At 37.6% G+C, this 23,868-nt stretch overlaps 2 protein-coding genes across 5 annotated transcripts in view; one reads left to right on the top strand and one right to left on the bottom strand.

The window, feature by feature from the left end:
- The window catches only part of TFEC (transcription factor EC), a 650,324-nt gene that overhangs the window by 479,978 nt on the left and 146,478 nt on the right, over positions 1-23,868 (bottom strand). The window lies entirely within an intron of this gene.
- Positions 10,828-23,211, top strand: CAV2 (caveolin 2). Of its 2 annotated transcripts, none has more exons than XM_059933553.1 (3): positions 10,828-11,141; positions 11,479-11,666; positions 22,256-23,211. In XM_059933553.1, coding segments are annotated over exons 1-3 (339 nt in total). In that variant the 5' UTR covers positions 10,828-10,991; the 3' UTR covers positions 22,257-23,211. The 2 variants fall into 2 exon arrangements, with proteins under 2 accessions (XP_059789536.1, XP_059789535.1); XM_059933552.1 differs by lacking the exon at positions 22,256-23,211 and adding an exon at positions 16,093-18,359 and having other exon boundaries at positions 10,831-11,141.

The following is a 23,868-nucleotide window of genomic DNA, read 5'->3' as shown; positions in this document are numbered from 1 at the left end:
AGGACAGTTCTTAGAAACAAATATAAAAGTATTTGGAGAAAAATATAAAAGATACATACAATATTAAGAATTATAGGTTGGATGAGAGAATTGGACCGTTTTCAGTATGAGGCCACCTCCTCTCACTTTGATTACCTTCTTATTTGCAAGCATTGACTCTCTTGGAAGAGTAATATGTATTGAGTATCTTTTCTGGTAATGGCGGACTTAAATACTTTCTCTGGCATTTTGGTTCATTCTTACATCATTGCATTTTTCAATGAAGAATCCAAGGATAAAAGAGATTGAGTAACAAAGCTACACAGATAGTGATTTTTAGAACAGGAATTAAAACTTAACCTTAAATTCATGTTTCTTCTACTACATGATACTTTGGGGTGGGGGGCAGATTCTCCTTTCCTAGATCTCCTGAACAGCCCCCACCCCTTTAAAGCAACCAAATTACAGTGTCCACCATCCATAGCCCAGGAAATGGGAAGGCAAGATGATCTGAAGACTGTTATCAAGCTCGGATGGCAATAGGTCCCAATTTGCCCATGACAATCTCTGTCTTTGCTGGTTGTCCTAATATAATTATCAACAGTGCCCCTCTTTCACTCTCAAAAATGTTTTGGTTTGGACCTGAGATGCTAACACTGTCTTTACACCATGAAGGTTAATCAGAATCATCAAGGAATTAGATCAGTACTTCTCAACTGTCATTACTAGACATCAAAATTATAGATTTGTAAATGTGCTACAGATTTAGATATTTTTTAAAGTTGTATGAAGTTAAGCTAAAAGGGAATATAGACGTTTGAGGAAGATAAAAACCAGGTGAGCAACTAGACTGAAGAGACAACAAAGACAAGAGAAATAGAGAAGTCATGGAAATGTAAATGAAGAATTGCGGTACTGGATGTGTCAACATATTTGTAGAAAAATAACTCACTTACTCATAATAAGATATTTTAAAAGACTGTTTGTAAAAGCAAGGTACTCCCCTAACACTTGATATTATCCCTTCCCAGGAAGCAAGTACAGTGAATAAGAATTCATTTCCCACTCCCCAAAGGGACCTTTTAGCTAGGTTGATTATTTTGGCCCCTGTATGGTTTCCAGTGACCCACCCCTCAGAAAGAGTATCAGTCTCAAACCAGTACTTGGTTTGCTTCTCATCTACCTCCTGATTTTAAAATAACCACAGGGATATGTCACTTTTTACTCTTGATGTTGCCAATCTTAATATTCTCTTCATTCTTGTTGAATTATCTAATTCTTACAATGTTTTTGCTATTTAAATTCAAAATTGTAGGTACACATGGTGATGATGTGGAGCAACTAGAACTCTCATTTACTGCTGGTGGGAGTATAAATTAGTATAATCACTTTATAAAATTAGATGTATCTACTATAATTGAACATACATTTACCCTTTAACTCAGTGAATCTTCTCCTAGATATAAACCCAGCAGAAACGTGTCCATATCTGCACCAAAAGACATATTCAGAAATGTTCATAGCAGTATTATTCATAGCAGTCCTTAACAGCAAACAACCCAAATATCCATCAACATTAGAATGGATAAGTAAATTGTGGTTTAGTCATATAATGAAACACTATACAGCAATGAAATGAGACGAAATGAAAATGAAAAAACTACTACTCCTGTATATAACATAGATGTACTATTTCACAGTCATATTTAATGAAATGAACTGGACTCAAAAAAGGTTTATGTATGATTCCTTTTATGTAAACTTTGAAAGAGGCAAGTCTAATGCATCATGTTAAAGTTCAGTTACTTTGGGGAGGAAATGAAGTTGGTGAGAGACATGGCAAGAGAGACTTCTGAGGTCTGGTAGTGTTCTATTTCTTGATCTGTGTGGAGGTTATAGGGTATGTTTTCCTTGTGACAACTCATTGAGCTGCATATTTATGATTTGGTATATATATATATTGCTGTATATATATTACGCTGTGTATATATTATACTTTGTAACAAGAATATTCATTAAATACTTCAACAAAAATATTCATTAAATTATGCATTTTTTCACAATAAGTCTAATTAACATCCATCATCACACATAGTTACAAACTTTTTTCTTGTGATGAGAGCTTTTAAGATCTACTCTCTTAGCAACTTTCAAATATACATTATTATTGACTATAGTCACCATGCTGTACATTACATCTCCAGAACTTATTTATTTATTACTGCAAGTTTGTACCTTTTGACCCCCTTTTACCCATTTCATCCACTCCCCACCCTCTTTGGCAACCACCAATCTGTTCTCTGTATCTACAAGTTCTATTTCTTCTTTTTAGATTGCATACATAAGTGAGATCATACAGTATTTGTCTTTCTCTGTCTAACTTATTTTACTTAACATAATGTCCTCAAGGTTCAGCCATGTTTTGCCAATGGCAGGATTTTCTTCTTTTTATGGTTGAATAATATTACACTGAATATATTTGCCACATTTTTTTAATCCATTCATCTGTTGATGGGCACTTAGGTTGTTTCCATGTCATGGCTATTGTAAATAACGCTGCAGTGAACATGGGGGTGCTGATATCTTTTTGATTTAGTGTTTTTGTTTCCTTCAGATAAATAACCCGAAATGGAACTGCTGGATCATATAGTAGTTCTACATTAAAAGATCCTTTGGCTGTTGTGTGGAGAAAGCAATTTCTGGGAGAAGAGTGGATGCAGAATCAAACATGGAGCCTGTTGAGATGGTTCAGTTAAGACGTGAACTTAGACCAGGGAAGGGAAGTGAAAATGGAAGAAAGTGAAAGCACTGGTTTTGAAGATTGAACTAACAGACTTGATGGGGAAGGAAGCAGTGAAGAAAATGGAGAAAATAAAGCTGACTCATAATTTTTGAGTTTGACCAACTGTGTGATGAGAATGACCAGAGGGTTGGATATGGGGCTAGACATCAACAGCTAGTTTTTTGGAAATATAAAGTGTGAAATGTCAAAGTTGTCAGAAGGATATATGAATTTGAAGCTTGGAAACAGGAACAGCTAGAGCTATAAATTTAGAAATCATCTCTATTTATAGCCATTAAATTGGAATGCTTCATAACTTGGTTCTCAACCCTGCTTTTTTCAACATTTTATCAGTGACTCTGGAAAAAGGTATAAGCAAAATCATGGTTTAACGGTAATTTAAGACACTGAAAACAGTCAAAAATAAGAAAATAACTCAAAGCATGACACTATTTAATAGGAATAATATAGTCATCCTCTTAGATTCAAATCATTAATTACTTCATACTAGCAGTGTGACCTAACCAAAATACAAATGAGTACGAAAGACTTAGAGATTTTAATATCCAATAGGATTAATTTGAATCAGCACTAGAAGAGAGTAGCCAAAAAAATCAAAACAGTCTAGAGGTCAATATGAAGAAGGTAATATAGTATTCTTGATCTACCCTGCACTGCTCAGACCCCAGACCAAGTATTATACTTTAAGTGTGGTTTTTGAGATATGGAGCAGGTCCAGAGAATAAGAAAATTATAAGAAGCATTTGGTAACAGTGACACGTGAAGAGCAACTGAAGGAAATAAATCTGTTTACCTAGAAAAGAGATTCAGTAGGGACAGGGGTTGGTGTTCAGAAACTACTTTCAAGTACTTCAAGGGCTGACATTTCACACTTTTTTTAGCTGTAGAAGTCAGAAGATGATAGAGAGATAAAGAAAAAGAAAGAGATAGAAAGAAGGAAGAGGAAGGAAGGGAGAGGGAGGGAGGGAGGGAGGGAGAATTTTAGGTAGATAGATGACCCTGGCACATATGATGAAGAATGTTATAACAACCATAATTGGGTTGCTCTATAAAGTAATTCCCCATTGCTAACTATTCCAACAGAGCCTGTATGCCACTTATGAAGATTCATTGATGGGTGATCATTAGTCTAGAACCTCAAAAGTTCTTCCCAACCCTGAGATATTGTTAGTAAGACTGTGACTGGGGAAAATAACACTTTGAAAAGGAAGAGAGCAAGAAAGCAAGAAAGAGAGAGGAAGGAGAGGAAGAAAGGGGAGAAAAAGGAAAACAGTTCTGTCATGGAAGCTCTTTCTCTGGCAGGAAAATACAAACCAACAAGAAAACACTGAAGAAACTTAGGGGAAAATAAGATCCATGGCAGGAATGTAGACTTCTAAAGTAGGTTTTAATAGCCCAAAACATCTCCCTACACCTAAAAGAAATTTAACTGCATTTTAATCTTTTCCTAAAGGACAGTCCAACTCTTATAGATTATCAGCATCCTATAGCTAAAAATAACTTAAGCCTAAACAGTTGTTTATTTGTCACCTCTTGCTTCTTCTATTATGCTATCTTTTTAATAAAAAAGACTTGCAATACATACATGGTGAAATTGGATAGGCTTTTCCAAGACAGTAAAATAATAACTCTATTTTTTGGCTCAAACATTTAGCTATTTGTGCTCTACTCCTTCAGAAAATACTTTGCTTTCATAGTAAGAGTCTTCAGAACCAAGTAATTTGAGTAGCATGCCCTTTAGAGCAACATTCTGCAAATTCTACTATTTCCAAATAAAGTAGTGTGCAGTTTTTCAGGACCACAGTGTTTTACTATCTAAGTTTATTTTCAGTGACTTGTTTATCCAAGAGCTTCCAATGACCATAGTATTATTTAAAAAGGAAAAAAAGCATACTTGTTAGTAAAATGTATAATTACGTGAATATATATAGACTGAGAATAAGTGAGAAGCAAGATTTTTATATTCACTTACTATTATTAAGGGGAAAATAGTCACTCTACCTATCTGGTAAATAATTGTTATCATACCACAAAAGTTAGATGGTGACATAAATACAGATGTTATAGGAAACTGTGTATATTTCAATGAAGTTTGTTGTTTCTTTTGAGGTTAGCATGATGAGAATGTTCTGAATGCTTCAAAGGATTCCTATCTTTTTTTTTTTTAAGAAAATGCAAACATCTACTAAAGTTGCTTTTGAAATAATACATTTATTCATTTAGTAGTTATTTAACTAGAGAAGAATTACCTTATTCAGACACACAAGAATGTCAACAGTCCTACTGGTAATGAATTTAATAGAGTAACTTTAATATCTACCTTTGGATCCAATCCTCTCCCTATTCTAACAAGGAACCTGGAAGTTAATAAGCAGTTGGCAGGCAGTGAGGGTCTAACTAGGCTTCAGTGGCCCAGAAAGAATGGATACAGACACCTGAACTGACTAATTTATTTCATGTCTTTATGTAGTGTAGAAATGTGCCTTACAGTTTCATGTAACCACGGAACAAAAATAGACATTCTTTTAGTAAACTCTCTGGAAACAAAATTCTTCCCAGATATTTATTGATAGGAAAATATAATCTAAAAATTCTTCTGCCCAGCCCCCCCTTGGCAGCCTCCCAGTCTTCCATCTGCTCCATGCAATTGGATTCCCTTTGCTCTTGACTCCCAGATGACTCTCTCAAGCATTAAAGGTCACCTAACAGACACCAAAGCAGTAATTTACAAGAACCAGGTAGAAGGCATTCTGTGTTTTTGTCTTTATTCTTCTATTGGAAATATGCAATAAAACTAAAATTTATTAAAAACAAAAACTAACAAACAAAACAAGCAGACAAAAAACTTCCCATACTTTTTTCTTTTGACTAATGTAAATTAACTGTGTCATTTTTAAAAGTTGGCATTTACTCTAAATGAAAGTAGAATAACATTTGCAAAAACAAGAATTACTAGAATTACTAGAGAATCAAAGGCTTCAAATTGAGCTAAAATATTCTTTTGTCCAAAATAAAACCCCAAATTAAGAAAACAACCTCTTGATCTTTTGTTATGATAACTAGTAATCTTAGTGTGCACATTTCAGTCGGTATTTGAAAAACATTTAACTATGCAGTTTTGCAGAAATATGTTCCCATTTGAATGCAGAGGAAGTTGTACTTAATAAGAGTTTTAATTTGAAAGTTAGTGCTCACCAACACTTAGTGCCTATTTCATGTTCTGGAAAGATAAAATACCAGAGTCCTGGGGAGATGTCTTATTTATACATACAGTATTCCAGAAATCAATGGGATACTCAAAAGATTAAACAGGAACATCCTTTATTTATGGAAGACAGGATAAAAAAATTCCAAAATTAATTGTCATGCATTGTTTTGAATGAGAATAGAATGACCTATCCTATCAGCTCTAGTCATGAATATAGACTTTTCAGGAGTGTACCTTCTTCCTCGTCTATTTCTAATAGCTAAGTATTCCCAAACAAAAGTTAATTCTGGAAATTCTTGTGCATGAAAAGAGGTTATGGCCAGAGGTGGTACTATTTGAAACAGCCAGAAGATTAAACTGGCACCAATTACAAACTAGCTACTGTGCGTTAATATTAAACTCAGAATTTGCTGGTTCACTGGTAAAGGCTAATTTTACCCAAAATGTGAACAGAGACAAATGATAGGTAAGAAAAAAAATGAAAAAGCTTTTATTAAATGCCATACAACTCTCTGGCACCAGTCCACAAAAGTTAATTATTGAATAACTTTAATAACAGACATTTTTTATCTGTTCCCTTAAACTTTTTTGTGGGAGCCCTGGGGAGGGGATAATTGGAGGGTAGGGGTGAAGGGGGGAGAAGATGAAAAGATACATGAATGAAGATGGAGTACGGGACAGGAAGTTATGGAAGGAAGTTTATGCAAAGCCCACTATCCACAAAGAGAATGGCTCATGCAAGATACTGCAGGTCTTTCCAAATTTCTCAGGCTTTGCCTTCCTGCCAGTAAGCAAGTCTGGGAAGGGATGCTTAAAGGACTTGGTAAGCAACCATCTAGCTGTTCCACCAACAAATCCATGAACTTCTCTGTTAAGGTCACCTAAAGCTTGCAAAAGCTATTCAGTTGCTGAAGAGTGTCAAAAATTACTAAATTTTACAGCCTTAAGATGGAATCAAGAAGTCCCCAATTCTCATTTTTCCAGCTACAATCATTCAAATAGCCCTGGCCTTTTTAAGGAAAATGTAGGAGGCTGCAAGGTAGATACGGCCTAGCGGTTGTTTCTTTTTGGTCTCTTTATGAGGTATATGTACATCCCTCAAATAATATCAGCATTATATTGAAAATCTGCAATTTAACTGATGATAAGTTCTGAAATTTTTACAGGGCAAACAAGTATCCTTAAGGTTAATTTTAAAAATCCCTGGAGTTTCTGACAAATTGGTATTACAATTCTGAGATTTAAGCATGGGTTTGTAAATGGACAGCTGGAGCTTAATTATTCCCATTCACATGAAGAACTGTTTCAGCGGTATCTTATCCAATGGTTCTCACCCCAGGAAAGGAGGGAAAAGGTGATTTTGGCCTCCAGGGGACATTTGGCAATGTCTGGAAATATTTTTGGTTGTCACGACTGGTGAGTACTACTGGCGTCTAGAGGGTAGAGGCCAGGGATGCTGCTAAACATCCTGCAATGCACAGGACAGTCCCCACAAAACAGAATCATCTGGTCCAAAATATGGATAGTGTTGAAGCTGAGAAACCCTGCCTAATCCAAATGCTTTAAATATGATTAAACCATAATAGTGAAATCAAGAAGTCATTATTTTCATTAATAACCAGTTTTCACAAAGGTCATTTGAACAGAACCTGCCTAAAGTTGTATGTAAGCATACAGAGGGAAAATATATATATACATATGTGATCTGGAAAAAATAAAAAAACTGAAGAGAAAAAGATATTTTTATTCATAAATGTATTCACATACAATTTTCAAGGAACCAGAAATACAACCTTCTTTCTTAGACACTATGCTGAGAAAGGTGAAGAACAAAATGGTTATAAACTATCCTACTCACAAATACTAATACATTATCAAGTTGTTATTCTTCAAATATATTAGTAACCATTGGAAAATCAGCCCTCTTGTACCAGTGCAGAAAATAAATGCACCGGTATGGGATTTGTTATGAAATTTTTTAGTTCCTTGGGTTATAGGGCAATTTTAAAAAATTAAAAAGAGCTTACTGGAGAGTTATTCTGTGGTATGGAAGATCCTAGAGAGTGCTCAGCCATTTAGCTCCTGCCCACCTCCTCTCTTCCCCCTTTTCTGGTAGATCTCCCACTTAGAAGAAACAGGATACTACTTGCTGTGGTAATCACTCTGGTTTAAACTCCTTGAGGACAATAGTAGCTAAGATTTTCTAAGCATTTACTAATAGGATAAGCAAAATCATTGTTACAGCCTGTCTCAAAAAATTTTATGTATTAAAATGGTGAAGTGGACAAGAATTTCATCAAAATAAGAACCTTCACTGCAGCACTATTTACAATAGCCAAGATAAGGAAGCAACCTAAATGTCCATTGATAGTTGTATAGATAAAGAAGATGTGGTATATATATATACAATGGAATATTACTTCACCATAAAAAAGAATGAAATAATGCCATTTGCAGCAACATGGATGGACCTAGAGATTAATACTAAGGGAAGTAAGCCAGACAAAGACAAATATCATATGATATACTTACATATGGAATCTGAAAAAGAAAGATAGAAATGAACTTAAATAAATACAAAACAGAAATAGACCCACAGACATAGAAAACAAACTTATGGTTACCAAAGGGGAAGGGGTGGAGGAGAGAGAAATTTGTAAACAAATAGACAAATGAATTGTTCTCTTTTAAGCTCCACATTAAATACAACAAATCTAGATGGGTCTAGATGAATTTCTTTTAACTTAGGTTTTAGAGACACTTTTTCATAGATAGCTACCATTTTACAAATGAATCTATAAGCTATCCCATTAAAACCATGTTAATTTTACCTTCCTTTTGGCCTCCTCTCCCTGCCGCCTGAAAAAATGAGTCAATTACTTGTGATAACTATTGCAAATGTCTTACTAATCCCACTGGAAATGTAAATGTGGCAAGAGGACAGAGAAGGATAAGGAAAGAAGCCGTAATACCCGATTTTCAGCCATTGCTTAAGCCCACTCTAGCACTATGGGAATGACTTTCTTCTTTGGATGAAACATCTGGAAATCTTAAACTTCAAACTTGAGTTTTAAGTTTGAGGAAAATAAGTTTGTACAAAATGTTATTTAGCTGTAAACTCTCTCTTCTTTTCCATCTCCTGGTAATTGATATAACGGATTTCCTTAAGGATTAATGTTTTCTATTCACTTTGATAAACAGTTGTTGGGCAACAAGTCTAGAAAAGTCCCAACTCTCAGAGTCAAGTGTGCATTGGTGAACGGAGGAAATAGAGAAATACAGAAAAAGCAATAAGCAGAATGTCTAAGTCATCACTTTGGAATTAATTGAACATAGATAAAATTGGGAAAGAAAATAAGAAATAAGGGAATGGGCAAGCAGAACCACTTCTGGGAGAGAAGGGGCAAAGTTTGCATGAGATTCAACTATGTTAACACTCTACAGCGTTACAACACTGCCATCCATACGCAGTAGTAGCAGTAGGTAAACTTTTTATTTAACTATTAGACTATTGAGTTTTGGCTCCAAAGTATTTTTCCAATTCGGATCCTGCTGTTTTTTCGTATTTTTTCAAAAATAGTCTTTTTCTTTCAGAAGAAGTAATTCTTCAAATCTAGTTCACACAAGGGGATTTGATATGTTCAGTGAGTTCCTGTATTCAGCAATACCTACGGGGTGCCTAGTATGCCTTAGGCTCTGAGCAAGCTGCAGGCACCCCCTCAAGTCTAGGACCCATTATTTTGCTTTCAGCAAATTTTCACTAGGTGCTTTTCCTCCCCCATGTGTAAGTCCACCAGACCTTAAACCCTTTATGAACACGCAAGCTCCTCCCTTCTGAAAGCGTTTGTGTGAGTAGTTCACAGGCTGGTTCATCTACTGCAGTGTGGCTTTATGATAGGGGTTTGTTTACATGGTTCCTATAAGGTAGTTGCAGATGTGACTGCATCTTAGAGATACCTGAAATCTTTCAACAGAATCTGATCCAAAGGAAAAGTAAGTTATAATTTAGAGAGAGAGTGGAAAAAAAAAAAAAATCAGACCTCCCCTTATGGTCTGAAGATGCAAACCCATAGGGACAGGAGGCTCATGTACCAAGTTTCATATTCTCATGGTGCCTCCAGCTGACTCACATACTCTATGGGCACTGGGATAGCTGAAGAGCTGATGCGCTTGCGGGGTCCCCTGGCACTTGCAAGGTTGCTTGGCAATCAGGTGTGTTATGGCTCCTTATCTCATAGTGCAGCAGTAACAACGTTGACTGGAAGCGTACTGTGTGTAGGGACCACGTAAGAGGTTTACTTGAATTAATTCATTTAATTCTCACGGGACAACGCTGTGAAGCAGGCACCACTGCTCCCATTTTACAAGGAGGCAGCTCCTTATAAGGAGCCTTCCAAGAGGCTCGGTACTTCGCTCCGGAGCACACAAGGTAAACGGTAGAGCCTGCAGGTGAAGACAGGCCTTCATATTCGATACCCCCAAGCTCTTAACCACCAAGCTGCCTCGCTGCAGTGTGTCCGTTATCCCTGGGTCAACCTGACGGCTCTTACGCATCCAGTTCTAGGTGTCGTGCAACGTGACCCAAGAAGCCTTCCGGCCCCTCTGTGGGCCGAATTCGGGTCCTCATCCCCGAGACACGCTTCGTCCACCTGGGCAGGACCGGGATCTGCCTGGTTGGACATCCCCCTGATCCCTCTCCTGGCCTGGGCCGGACTGGGACCCGACCAGGGACGGGCGGCAGGGTGCGCGGGGCGGGAGCCATCTCGCGGGCTGCGTTCGGCCCCCGCCCCCTGGCCGGGCCGCGGGGCGGGACTCGGGCCGCGCGGGCCCCGGAGCAGGAGCCGGCAGCGGGAAGCTACCGCCGTCCGAGCCGCGCGGGGAGAGGCGAGGCGAGGCGAGGCGAGGCGGGGCGGGGCCGAGCGCAACGGGAAGGGGAAGCCGCGCGGGTCGGGAGCCGCGCTGCGCCAGCCGGGCTGCAGCTGCCGCGCACCAAGCGCTGAGATGGGGCTGGAGACCGAGAAGGCGGATATCCAGCTCTTCATGGACGAGGACTCCTACAGCCGCCACAGCGGCGTAGATTACGCCGACCCCGAGAAGTTCGTGGATCCGGGCAGCGACCGAGATCCCCACCGGCTCAACTCGCATCTCAAGGTGAAGCCTGGGGCGGGCCCTACCCTGGACCTGAGGCTGACCCAAGCCCCCGCCAAAGCCTGGGAGTGGGGGTGCCCCCTCTAACTTGCTCCGACCCCAACTCCCACTCTCGCCACTGGGTCCGCGCCGCAGGGTACGGGATCCGGATTCCCTCTGTGGGGCCGCCTGAGTAGCCATGAATTCTTAGCCAAATTCCTGTGCGCCCACCGTGACCCTAAGAGAAGGTGGGGCACCGCAGCCAAGTCTTTCTTTCTTGCTTCTCCCACCCCGAGCTCTCCTGGATCCTGGAGAGGCAGGTTGGGCGGCATTTCTTGATCCCTGAGTCTTGTCTCCGCAGGTGGGATTCGAGGATGTGATTGCAGAGCCCGTGTCTACGCACTCTTTTGACAAAGTGTGGATCTGCAGCCACGCTCTCTTTGAAATCAGCAAATACGTGATCTACAAGTTCCTGACGGTGTTCCTGGCTATCCCCTTGGCTTTCGCTGCGGGAATTCTCTTTGCCATCCTCAGCTGTCTGCACATCTGGTGAGAAGGGGCACACTGGGGTGGGCCGGCTTTCTGAAACGTAGGAATGTTCTTTGCCACCTGCCCCCTGCCCTCCCCTTCTCCCAGGCCGGCTTGCAGGCGAAGGAAGGCGCATCATCTCTGAACGCAGTAGCAGAACTGGGAGGCCTTGAAAGGTAGTGTGCTTTCTTTAGAATTGTAGGTTGGGTTAGGAGTTTAAACAGAAGAAGGAAGATCCCTCTGTCCACGGGCGTGATCTTCCTTCGAATGCTAAAGCCCAGCTGACTGTGGAGGTGGAGATCTGGAAGCCATGCTTCCAGCCACAGGCTGCTCTCTCATAGGGCCCTGTTTTGACTTGTGCCCGTGGTTCTGGGCAGGGCTCTTATTTCTTTCATCACCTTTTATTCAGTCACCACCTGTGCTTGGGGTAAAACAAAAGAGATCTCTGAGCAGAATGCCAGTGACAGTATCATTGCAGAGGGATGTCAGACCTGGTTAAGCAGTGTTATGGAGAGGCGGCTGCAATCCTGTCACTGGCAAATGGCAAGGATGAGAACAGAGGAGAGGCAAGATGTGTGCAATTAAGATGAAGGGGCCCCCAGCACAAATGAATGAAACTCAAACTGCAGGACAATGAAATGAGAAGGCTTCCAAGTTACTTTTTCACCTATGAGGCACCAACAGGAGTGGCATCTAGTAAAAGGGAAAATAAATATAGAAACTATCGGACATTTTGGGACTTTATTCACACACAAAATGCATCATAAAGCTATAGAGAACATTTTTAAGCGTTAAAAATTTTTAAAGGAAGTGTCATATTTTACCAAGAAGTTTTGTTATTGTTGTTTTAAAAAATGTCCACTTTATTCTGAGAGGAAGAACATTCAGATTATCCCCTGTATGGCAACAATTGCCAAGCTTGTCTTTTAGGGCAGTCCTGCAGAACTGTATAACCCCAGATGTCTCAATGTCTTTCTTAATCACTTTATACGGTATTGCCACACCCTAATACATGTTGTGTTCATTGTTAGAAGTTATGAAATTGTTCTCCATTCCCCTCTACCATCTGAATCAATTTCTTTAGTCAGTTAGCTAGCTAGTTAGTTCAACCAAGAAAATTTATTGAGTGCTTAGTTTGTGCTGGGCACTGGGCGCAGAATGAATAAGATGCAAGATCTGCCTTCAGCTTACTCACAGCACATCAGGACAACTGGCTAGGTACAGAGGTGGCTGCTGAGGAAAGCCCAGCTAGATCTGTGGAGAAGGGAAGCACAGGGAAGGCTTTTAGAAAGAAAAGGGTCTACAAAGGCTTTTAAAGGATAAATTGAAGTTCACCCAATAAGTAAAGGATAAACAACAAACATCAATTTAATTTGATCACTAAAAACTGTAAACAACTAAACTATATTGAAAGTGCCAAAAAACTGCCAGAGGAATGACAATCTTTGCCTTTTTACATGAGCAGATCCACAAAGGATGTATAGTTAAGCTTATATTTTGACATTAGCACATGAATTTTTTTAAAAGATGTCCAAGTCAGCGCATAAAATTTTGGATTCCTAATTGAATAAAACCAGTCATCTAAACTCTATGTCCATTTTCTCACTTTCCAAAATGTGAAAAACTGAGTGACCACATAACATATTGTGAAATGTTGGCTATGAAGCTATTTGGAAACATAGAGTGCCAGTCAACAAAGCTAGGCTTTCCTAAAGCACTTGTGGAATAACTGACAACAAAAAGGTTTCCATTTACTAAATGGTGGAGAGATATAAGTAAAACTACAATTAGCCAAATGATGCTTCTCTCCACCTGGCTCTCCTGAGAATGGGAGATGTTTTTTGTGTAGTGCTTCCAGCGGTGAATCATCAAACCACTTCTTTTTCAGCCACAGAAAATGTATTAATTAACTTCAGCTTATTTTTCAAATTACATTCATGTGGGACATTAATATTTAACTGTCATGCATTTGTCATCAGGCAGCTGTGATTGCAAGTAGAGGAGTAACTTCAAACAAAAATGTTTAAAAGTTAGTTTATACCTTGATAAAATAGATTTATCATTATGGATCACATTCCAGTGACACAATAAGACCAGATCAAGGAGAGGCCTTATAGAAGAGCAAACCCATTTGAGTAAACTTTTTTTCTTGGTGATCAAAGCTATGAAAATATGCAGTAATAAGTTCTTTGAACCACACTGCATGGTCACAGTGGACCTGACTTTAGATTATTTAAACAAACAGACAACAAAAACAAAACACTCAGAACTCAGTCTGGTGATGTTGGATCCTAGGCCAGAAGTACAGGTCATTAGGGACCGGTGAATTGGTTTGAGTCCATACCATAAACTGAGGTATATGCCATTTGGCAACCACAGGTTATTGGTCATAAGTGGATCATACCAAAGAAATGTGGCTTGTACCCCTCTACCTTTTATTTTTGCTGCGATGCAATTCAAATAAATGGTCTAACTGATGGAAATTCAGTAGTAGCAGTCTCATTTCCCAGAAGACTTTTTAATACAGCAAATTGCTGTTACAAGGCAGTCTTATGACACTATAGTTAATACAAAGCTAAACAAAAGTCCCAGTTCTAATGGATTTATTATCCAATGGATAAATATATAATCTTGCTAATTATAAGATTTATTTAAGCAATATTTGGTTGGTCACATAGAGCCCCAACCAAGTTTTGGGTCACTCCAAATTGCCTGGAGTTTCAGAAAGGAAACTAACTGGGATGTTGAGAACACAATTTAAGTTTGTTGTCAGAGGATCACTGGATCCTCTGATCCAAAGTGAGAGAACAACAACTTGAAGAAAATAAAATAAAAATGAGTTCACCACATCCTATGAATTGAGTCCTCAAATGTGGGCAATTGCACTTTGCTGCACTTTTGTCCTGTGTTTAATTCCCTCTTAGGACATGGAGATCTAAGGAGTTAGGGGAAAGAAAATTTCTCAGCCTAAGAAAGAATGGAAAGTGCATTATATTCTGAGGGAAGTGAATTTGGTTAGGAAGCTTTCCAAACTAAACTTAAGTCAAATTAAGATTATTTTGTCATAATTGTTCTCATTATATATTCTGACTTCAAAATAGTTCTATTTATTATTCATTATAATGACAGCATCATATGGACCTGTCAGGGATGCATAGTAAGTGTTAATCCTGATAGCTGGTCTATAAGATTTCCTATTCTTACTTTAATTTGTAGTGGTTTGCCCAAGGCCACATATCAAGTGAGAAACATAATGGGATAAGAAGTCAAAAGTTGCCATCATTCAGGTTTCTGTTCAACTATTTAGCTCTGAAACACCTAGTAATTAATTTTCTTTAAAAAATTGCTTCAAGTCTTTAGCACTTGGAACAAAACACAAGATAATCTATGCAGGCAGTCAATATAAATAATTCAGTATTCTAAAAATATCTCAATCACTCAAATGCCTGATCTTCTCTTTACTTTGGGCTAAATACAACAGACCTATATTTAAGTCACATTTTAATAGTAAACCAAGAAAATCAACCTTACTTCTTTGTGCCCACCCGAGTAATAATAAAAATTCTATTGAAGCCCTTCAGCAATGCCTGAGAGTTCACAAATACTTTTGTGCCCAAAAAGCACTACTATGACAAAGAACATTATTCAGAGGATTACAGGAAAAATTAACCAACCTGAGGAATATGAAAATATGTGGTTATCTTAAGAAAAGGCATAAAGAAAAAATAAATTCAGGATACTCTAGTTTTTCTTGTCTAAGAGTTCTGACATAATTGAAGGGCTCTTTTAACTGTACTACACAACCCTTTTCAGTGTGTGTAATTACTATGGAAAATTAGTAATATAAAGCATATGAGAATGCTAAATTCACTTCAGCTCAAGTATTTACTAAGGGTAAAGGATGTCCTAACTTAAAAAAGCTTACATTCTAATAGGAAAGACAGAAATATAAGCGGTAAGCATCCATTATGATATCTTTTGGTAAATTTGAGGATTAAGAAGTTTGTTTCCGTACTTTAGACGCACAAAAAAGGGGTATCCAACCCAGCCTGGTCCAACAGGGAGGAAGTGGGATGAGACAACAGGAAAAGCTACCAGGAAGTAGAACCTCAGAGACATATGAAGATTTAGGCAGGTTAATGTTTAGGGGCAGAGATCAGGTAAATAAATTTACTATTTTGTTTATGTTTTGCTTTACTATTTTAGATTGCCTGCTACCAACAGAAAGAATATTGGTGTTTATCATGTACATTCTTGTTTATTTTTTTTAAGCAACATGTTTTCTGTGCATCTTATCATGATGTGGGTCACTGTTCATTTTGTTTCAAATGCTCAATCCAGCTTAGGTGACTGGGCCATTGTTATATCTTTTCATGCATGTGCAATAGCCAATGGCCTTATTTGGTAACACTAATAATCTTTACACATCTCTCTTCCTCCATTCCAGGATTATAATGCCTTTTGTAAAGACCTGCCTAATGGTCCTGCCTTCAGTGCAGACAATATGGAAGAGCGTGACAGATGTTGTCATTGCCCCATTGTGTAGGAGCGTAGGACGCAGCTTCTCTTCTGTCAGCCTGCAACTGAGCCATGACTGAATATTTGGACCCCAGGTCCAGAGATTTGGATACTGTAATCTTCTTTGTTGTTATAACATAAAGGCACTACTGTTCTGTTAACTCCCCAAATGTTCAAATTAAGAAAGCTATTAAGATGGGCAATCACATATAGAAATGTTTATTTTCAGATCTTTTCAAATAATGCTTTTCTATATTAAAAGCCAAGGATTTCATATCTAACTTTATAACCAGAATTATTAAGTGGGTTGGCAACACTTAATTTTGAAGGCAGACAGTTCTTGCTTTAGTATGTAAGTATACATTTTGTAATGATGAATCTATAATGATCAAGGGGCATTTCTCTCAAACACTACAATAGTTTTGTGTACAACTGCTCATAAAAATATGGAATTTCTTATTTTTCTTTTACTTTGGAAGCAATACTTCTTAAATTACCTTTGCAGGTAAAGTCATGGGGATACTTAGAGATAAGATAACACAAAGATTCTAGAAATTACAGTAACAAAAGCATACAGTGATGATAGGGGCTCTCAAATATAATAAAACAAATGTGAAAATAGATTCATGAAAATATGTTCCTTTAAATAGGGCATAGTTAACCTACAGGCATATTTAACAGGATGTTTCAATTTACTGTATATTTTGTACTTATTGTAAATGTTGCTCTAATCAGATTGCTTTAAAGAACTCATTATATTTGTTATCTTGTTGAGCTAATATATAGGAGTAAATGTATCTTCCACAAGGAACTTCACTGGTGAGATTGCACTGTCTTGATTACATAAGCATATGCATCTTCTTTGGTAATAGAATGGAAAAGAGAGATATACAAGGCTTTTCTTTCTAACTTTTCCAAGCAAAATCCTGAAGTGTTTTATGGCTGATGTTTATCTGGCTGTGATCTTAATACAAACCCAACTGATATTTCATCTAGGAGATGCTTTCTGTCTTGTAATTAGAAATTAAACCTGTATTCTGCATTCCTATTAATGTTTCACTTTACCTTCAAGTAATATTGGTGCTATTTAATAACATTTTAAAATAAAGGCTATTTCTGACACTTAAGTACAATTTCAACTACAGTAATTCATGTAGTAATTTCAGGAGAGTTGTCAATTTACTGGGTCCACGCTAGTGAGCTACGTATATATAAATTAAAAACTAACAGCTGCAAACTTTCAAGATGTTATCTAATATGAGTCTTGTACACAGTATAAAATTGTTCTTATTATTTTTGAACTGTAGAGTCCTATTTCAGTGTTATGAGTCACTGTTGTTTAAAAAATCTCTATTGCAAAATGATAGGCATGTACAAAAGATGTCTGTGATGTGAGTGGTTAACTATAATTTGCATATCTTAAAAGTGTGTAAATGCTCAAATTTCAGAATTACTATCAGAACTCGGATTAACATTCCTTTGAATATCTTCATAGAGGACAACTCCTCATTCAGTGAAGATTAATTTTATTTTCCCAAATTCTAAGGCTGGTGAATACACAGGATGATTGAACTGGAATACTATTGGGGACCAAAGCAAATGAATGATCAGATTATGAAACTCATATCCTTTTGAAGGTAGCTACAAAAGAGATTTTTCAAAGCTGCCTTAGGCCATTGTAGCATCCTTAGAAAACACTCTCATGATCATTAACTTCAAGCATTACTACTCATTTGACTATATAGATGTTACTATATAGTTAGTTAAAAAGGTCAATAAGTCTCATGACTTTATACCTTGTATTTAAGATGTTTTTAAAAAATATTTGGATATGTTGATTGGGCAAATGTATTTGATTAATAAAATATCTATTTAAATAAATCATGAGCTTCTATCTTCTGGCTATTGGCAAGTTTTAAAGCCAAAATATATACACAGTCATATAACAAAACCTATTAACTTGCAAAAAGTAGAATATATGATTTCCTTATTTCTAAATAACATTGATCATTTTCAAAATAAATTTTTATTGAGATTTGCCATTAACTATTTTATTTCAAAGATTGAAATTTTGTACCAAGTGAATCCAGGTTTCATGTGCAAATATGTTGGTTCTTTTATTTGGGGGTGGGGAAGAGGTGGGTGATGATGGGACTTTCCCAGTATCCATAATAAACTTTTTAAAAACTCATAAAATGTGTTTATTGCTTTTACTACATGTCAAACTCATCAATAAAGAACATTTTAAAACTAATTTTTCCTTATTAAAAAACTCATAATATATAAAAATACATGAGTTATTGCTTATTCAGGAATGTATTTGTGAAAAATTACAAGATTGGCAATTTAACTTTTTTGTTTTCCCAGCATTTAAGAGGTTCCCTATAAACGTTTCTGTCACTTGATGAATATGATAGAATAGCATGTTCTTAAACCAACCATACTTCATATTCTTCATGAAATAAAGTATCTTGCTAATGCTAAATAAACTCATATTTCTGTTTTCAATTTTTTAAATAAGAAAATAAAACAATATAAATCACATGTTCTTCGATACCAGTACCATGAAGCCAGACCAGAGTCCAAAATTATTTTTGGAAAGTCAATATGTGAAGAGTAGTTGCTGATATTGGCATAGATTTTCTTGTTGTGAGTTAATCTGGAAAAATGACCAATCTCCAATAATAAAACATGCGTTTAGCTTTTTAAAGTGCTCTTTAAAGTTGTGAAGAACTTAAAAGTCCCTCTTTTCAATAGTTGTCTACATCCCATGAATTTATTTAAATGCCTTTCTTGGGAAGCTGTTGGAGTTTAGTGAAAAGAGTCCTGCCCTCCAGGTCAGGCATCTGGATTCCTGTCTCAGCACTGCCATTACTGAGGTGTGTCACCTCCTACAAATGGTTTAATCTCAAGGTCTCAGTTTTCTTATCTTTAATGAGAGGATTAGACTCAAGGATCTCTTAGGAGCGTCCCATCTCATTGTTTCCTGTGACTTCTGTAGAATGAAGAATTGGCTATGTATATGCATGTGTATGCAATCTTGCTGTTCAGTCCAGGAATTTTTTAAAGGCATTTTTAAAAATCATGAATTTTCTATCAATTAAAGGACTGGCATGCTATAAACCCAGGAATTAATGCATTCACTTTTCACAGTTCTGTTGATTATGAGACTGTGTATGTGGCTTTGATTCTTCATGACAGGGATTCCTAGATTGAGAACAATTCTAAGTCTTTATTATTGTGACAGTTTCCCCCCAGTAATGTTACTCTGTATTTTAAATTAATTACAATTTATTTTATTTATAGATTTTTCTACCCAAATCACTGCTATACCACCATAATCATGGCCATCTTCATCTTTTGCCTGCCTAGTTGCCACAGCCTCTTAACTGGTCTCACTCCCAGCTTCAATATGATCTTTTCCAATCCATCTTCCCCTTCAAAAAAGAAGTGATCTCATGAAGACTCCATGTCATTCCCCTGCTTAAACTATCAATTATATGCCATTGCCCTTAGAATAAAATCCAAACTCTTGAGCACTGTTCACAAGGCCTTCACTATCAACCCACTGTTGTCTTCAGCAACTCTCTTCTGCAGCCCTCACGGAAGTGCCCAGCCCTCTTCTGTCCATGGCAGCATCACTCTTCCCCTCATGGCCTGCCTAACCCTTCCCGTTTCCAGAACTCCTCCACATTAAGTGCCTCTTCTATGTCTTCATATAAAATCTTGTACAAACCCCTATTATCACTTACCACATGGTAAAACTAACCCTGTTAAATAACCCCACTAGACTGCTGGTTAGGTCTTTGAGAACCAAAAATATGACTTCATCTTTGTTTCCTGGGGTTCTAAAATGGTGCCAAGCACCTAGTGAGGTCAATCAATATTTTCTGAATGAACGACTACATGAATAAATAATTGAAGAAAATTTGGGATGATTGCAGAGCTGGAGTGGGAATCACATTTTGACATCATAATTTTCTTCATTTGCATGAGGGGTTTGAAAAGTACTGATCCTAATAAGATTTTCCTTCTCACCATTTTCTCACTCATGAATCATTAAGTTGGGAAAATGAAAATGTATGTAAAGCATATCAAGTATATTTCATCTTTTGGGGTAATGCCTATCTTTACTCTCAATTTTCTTGCCTGAAATTTATTTTCACGGCTTCAGGGGTAGGAAATGCTAGTACTTAGAAACTGGTTTGGAAACATTCTCTCTGGCATTTTAGAATGTTGCTATTTCTTTTACTATCCTATTTCCCATTTTGAAATTTATACTAAAACATTGTTTTTATCGAGTTTTACATTTTAGAAAACACAGTCCCATACACTGTCTCATTTGAATCCAGGACAAATTAAATAGCATAGTGGAGAAATCACATAAATAATGGCTCAGTTTCTTTAGCTTGCAATTTCATCATTTTTGAATGTTTACTTAAGATAACAAGAGCTTAAAGAATTTTTACAAGATTACATATTACTTTCAGATAAAAAAAAAGTAGGTAGTGTTGCAATGAAAAATTACCACCACTAATGCAACTTATCATAAATCAGGTTTTGGTATATTTCCTTCCTTCATGGTATATGTGTATGTAGGGAGGACAAGAGAAGGAACTGAAGGAGGAGGGAGCAGAAGATAGGGATATACAAGATATCTAGGTTATATTTTTTAGGAATAAAAATAATTTCTGCTTCCATACCTAATCTTCCCAATTTCTTCTCCCTGTTTACCCCCAAATAGCCAAATAAGCAAAAGAAGGCACGCTGTTGTACTTTAAAAGCATTTTTGCACCCACTCTTCAGCTTCTTTCTTCGGACTATATCTGAACTGCCACCACTGGAGCCTTACACCTTGATGCTTGTTTAAATGAAAGATACCTTTGGGTGAGATAACATTTCAGTCTATTAGTAGACATCCATTACTTCAATGTGAATGGATGATCTGAGAAGGGGATGCTGAAAACTATGTAAGGGGCCCTAGCATGAGGGCCTTGAGTGGAGCACCACCTGAGAGCATCTTACACTGATTAAAAGACACACCACCAAAGTGAAAGTCAAGACAGAAAAGGGAGAAGAGGAGGCTCCAATGACACAATCTTTACCCTTCACAGTTTTGCTTTTGGACACCTCTGTTCAAACCCCTAGTGAGGGGGTCAATAGAAACTGAACGGGGTGGAAGGAGTTGAAGTCAGCTAAGACCATAAAGGAAAGTTCCTTATGTCTTATTAAATGAAAAGGGCCCTGGGAGGGGGCATGAGGGCTCTCCTAGAACCCTGTGCCCTAAAGACAATGGCAGAAGAGCAAAAGTTAAAATGAAAACTGTACTACAACTTGTGACCATCTGTCTCTCTTCCACCTCACCTCTCTGTGCTGTTGACTGTTGCCGTGTATCTGTGGCAAAGAAAGAAGATCATGCAGCAGTCAGAGAAATCAGAGGACACCACTTCAACAATTTTCCAAAAATAGGACAGACACCTATCTGCCTGCACTTGGACGTGTCAGGTCATTCAGCTTGGCTGCACAGCTGGAGAAGTTGTTTTGCCATTATAGGAAAAGGTAGGGGTGGAGAATGATGAAAGAAAGGAAGAGACATGACTCAGAGTGGGAAAGAGCACGTAACCAAGGGCAAATATTTCTCCCAGACATAAATGGATCAGGAAGAGATAGGAGCTACAGGTCATCTCTGGAGCATTCTTTTCTCTCCCTGCCTCTGAGTAGCTTGTCATCGAGCACCTGCCAGTAACAAAAGGGGAGAGAAGGGCAGGAGGCAGGACCTGCCTCTCTAACTGAATGGCACACCAGTTCCAGCCAAGTGCTGGCTCAGCTAACTGGGACAGTGAAACAAGGAGTCATTTGGAAAGTTGCAGGGATAAACACAGCATTTCCCAGGGAGGCAGGTGGCAAAGATAACATGTTTCTTTTACTGAGGAGGACACCGGTTGGAATACTTCATGCATTACAACAGTGGGAGAATTCTGATCTCTGGTACAATTAATAACATTTCCATTTGTTAAGCATTTATTACTTGCTGGGCATTTATTTAATCTGCACAATAACTCTATGATGTGGGTTCTATTATTGTTTTTCAGATGAGAAAACTGATGTCCTTAAGTTGAAGAATTTTCCCAAGATCACATGGGAGTCAAGATCTGAGCCAAGAGAGTCTGACACCAGAGTTCAGGCTCTTAATCACTACAGAGATTATCGGCTATTTCTAGGATGTGGGTATGGCTGTTCTAATGACTAATTCTGCCTTCCGACCAAAATCTTCGTTTTCATTCATTGTTCAGTCATGTCACCTTTCCTGCTATGAGAAGCACCTTTTTTCTTTCCTTTCTCCCGTAAATGGAGTCAGTACAAAGTCCTCAGTGGTGGGAGCTCCCTACAACCTGGTATCCGGGCTCCCTGTACCTTCCTCACTCTGCCCCCTTCTAATCCCTGAGCCTTCCCCTAATCCTATTCTCTACTTTCCTGAGCACACCATTTCCTTCCCTGTATGATCTGTGCCCTAGGCCCTAACACTCCAGCTAATGTCAGAAAAATATCTTTCAGGGACTTCCCTGGCAGTCCAGTGGTTAAGACTTCACCTTCCAATGCAGGGGGTGCGGGTTCTATCCCTGGTCAGGGAGCTAAGATCTCACATGCCCCAGGGCCAAAAAAACAAGACATAAAACAGAAGCAATATTGTAACAAATTCAAATAAAGACTTTAAAAATGGTCCACATCAAAAAAAATCTTTAAAAAAATTTTTTAAAAAGAAAACTATCTTTCACATGCTATTATTCCCATGTTTTGTAAATTTCATAAAATTGTACTACCTTTAACAAAGACTTTCTTATTATGTATCAAAAACACAATGATGATCTTTCTCCTCAATACTAGACACCTAGACATGTAAAATCTTAATAATTACAGTAATAATTTCTAGTTAGGCTAAGCATATACCTTTCGAGATAGGGGCCGTATTTCATATCTTCATTTGGTTGGAAATTTCTTATCAGTTTGTACAGCTTTTAGTATGTTATCCAATCCTACTCTCAGTTATTTTACCTTGAAAATTCTAGGGAAAACCATATATAATTTTATTTTCCTCCAATAGAATAATTTGCTCACAAGAAATTTTAAAAACAGAAAAACCAGATTGGCATATACAATCATATTAATGGCTTGGTTGTATATTGTCATACTGCTTTTCAATAGGCTTATACAATTTACAATTGCAATAGCAACGTATGTGTCTCCACACATTATCAGCATTCATATGTATATATGTGTATCTTTAAAAGTTACACATATATGTAATTTTTACTAAGATATTAGGTGGTATTATAGAACAACATTATAGTATTCCATTTTGCACACATAAAAATTTAACAAACATTTTTCTACAGTGATAACTAGTATTGTGATCCCCACACTCATTTCTTCCCCTAATTTTTCATTCACCTTTAATATAGTAATGCTGTCTGTGCTTTGCAATAACGGTTATGCTGAACACCTATCATAGGGCATGGTGTTTATGTTTCCCACTATTGGCAATGGCTAGCAGAGATCCACCCACTCTTCTGCTCTTCCTTCCCTCTTTCTCCTCCTCTCTGCTCTCATCCAGTCCAGTGAAGTGAATATTTTAGATGGCTTTGAAGGGTGAAGGCTTACAATGTTTTGCTATGAGACAAAGAAAAACTCAATGGATCACACAACA

Source organism: Balaenoptera ricei, chromosome 9 (assembly GCF_028023285.1).
Source record: "Balaenoptera ricei isolate mBalRic1 chromosome 9, mBalRic1.hap2, whole genome shotgun sequence".
NCBI classification, from domain to species: Eukaryota; Metazoa; Chordata; class Mammalia; order Artiodactyla; family Balaenopteridae; genus Balaenoptera; species Balaenoptera ricei.
This window is presented reverse-complemented; position numbering and strand designations above follow the sequence as displayed.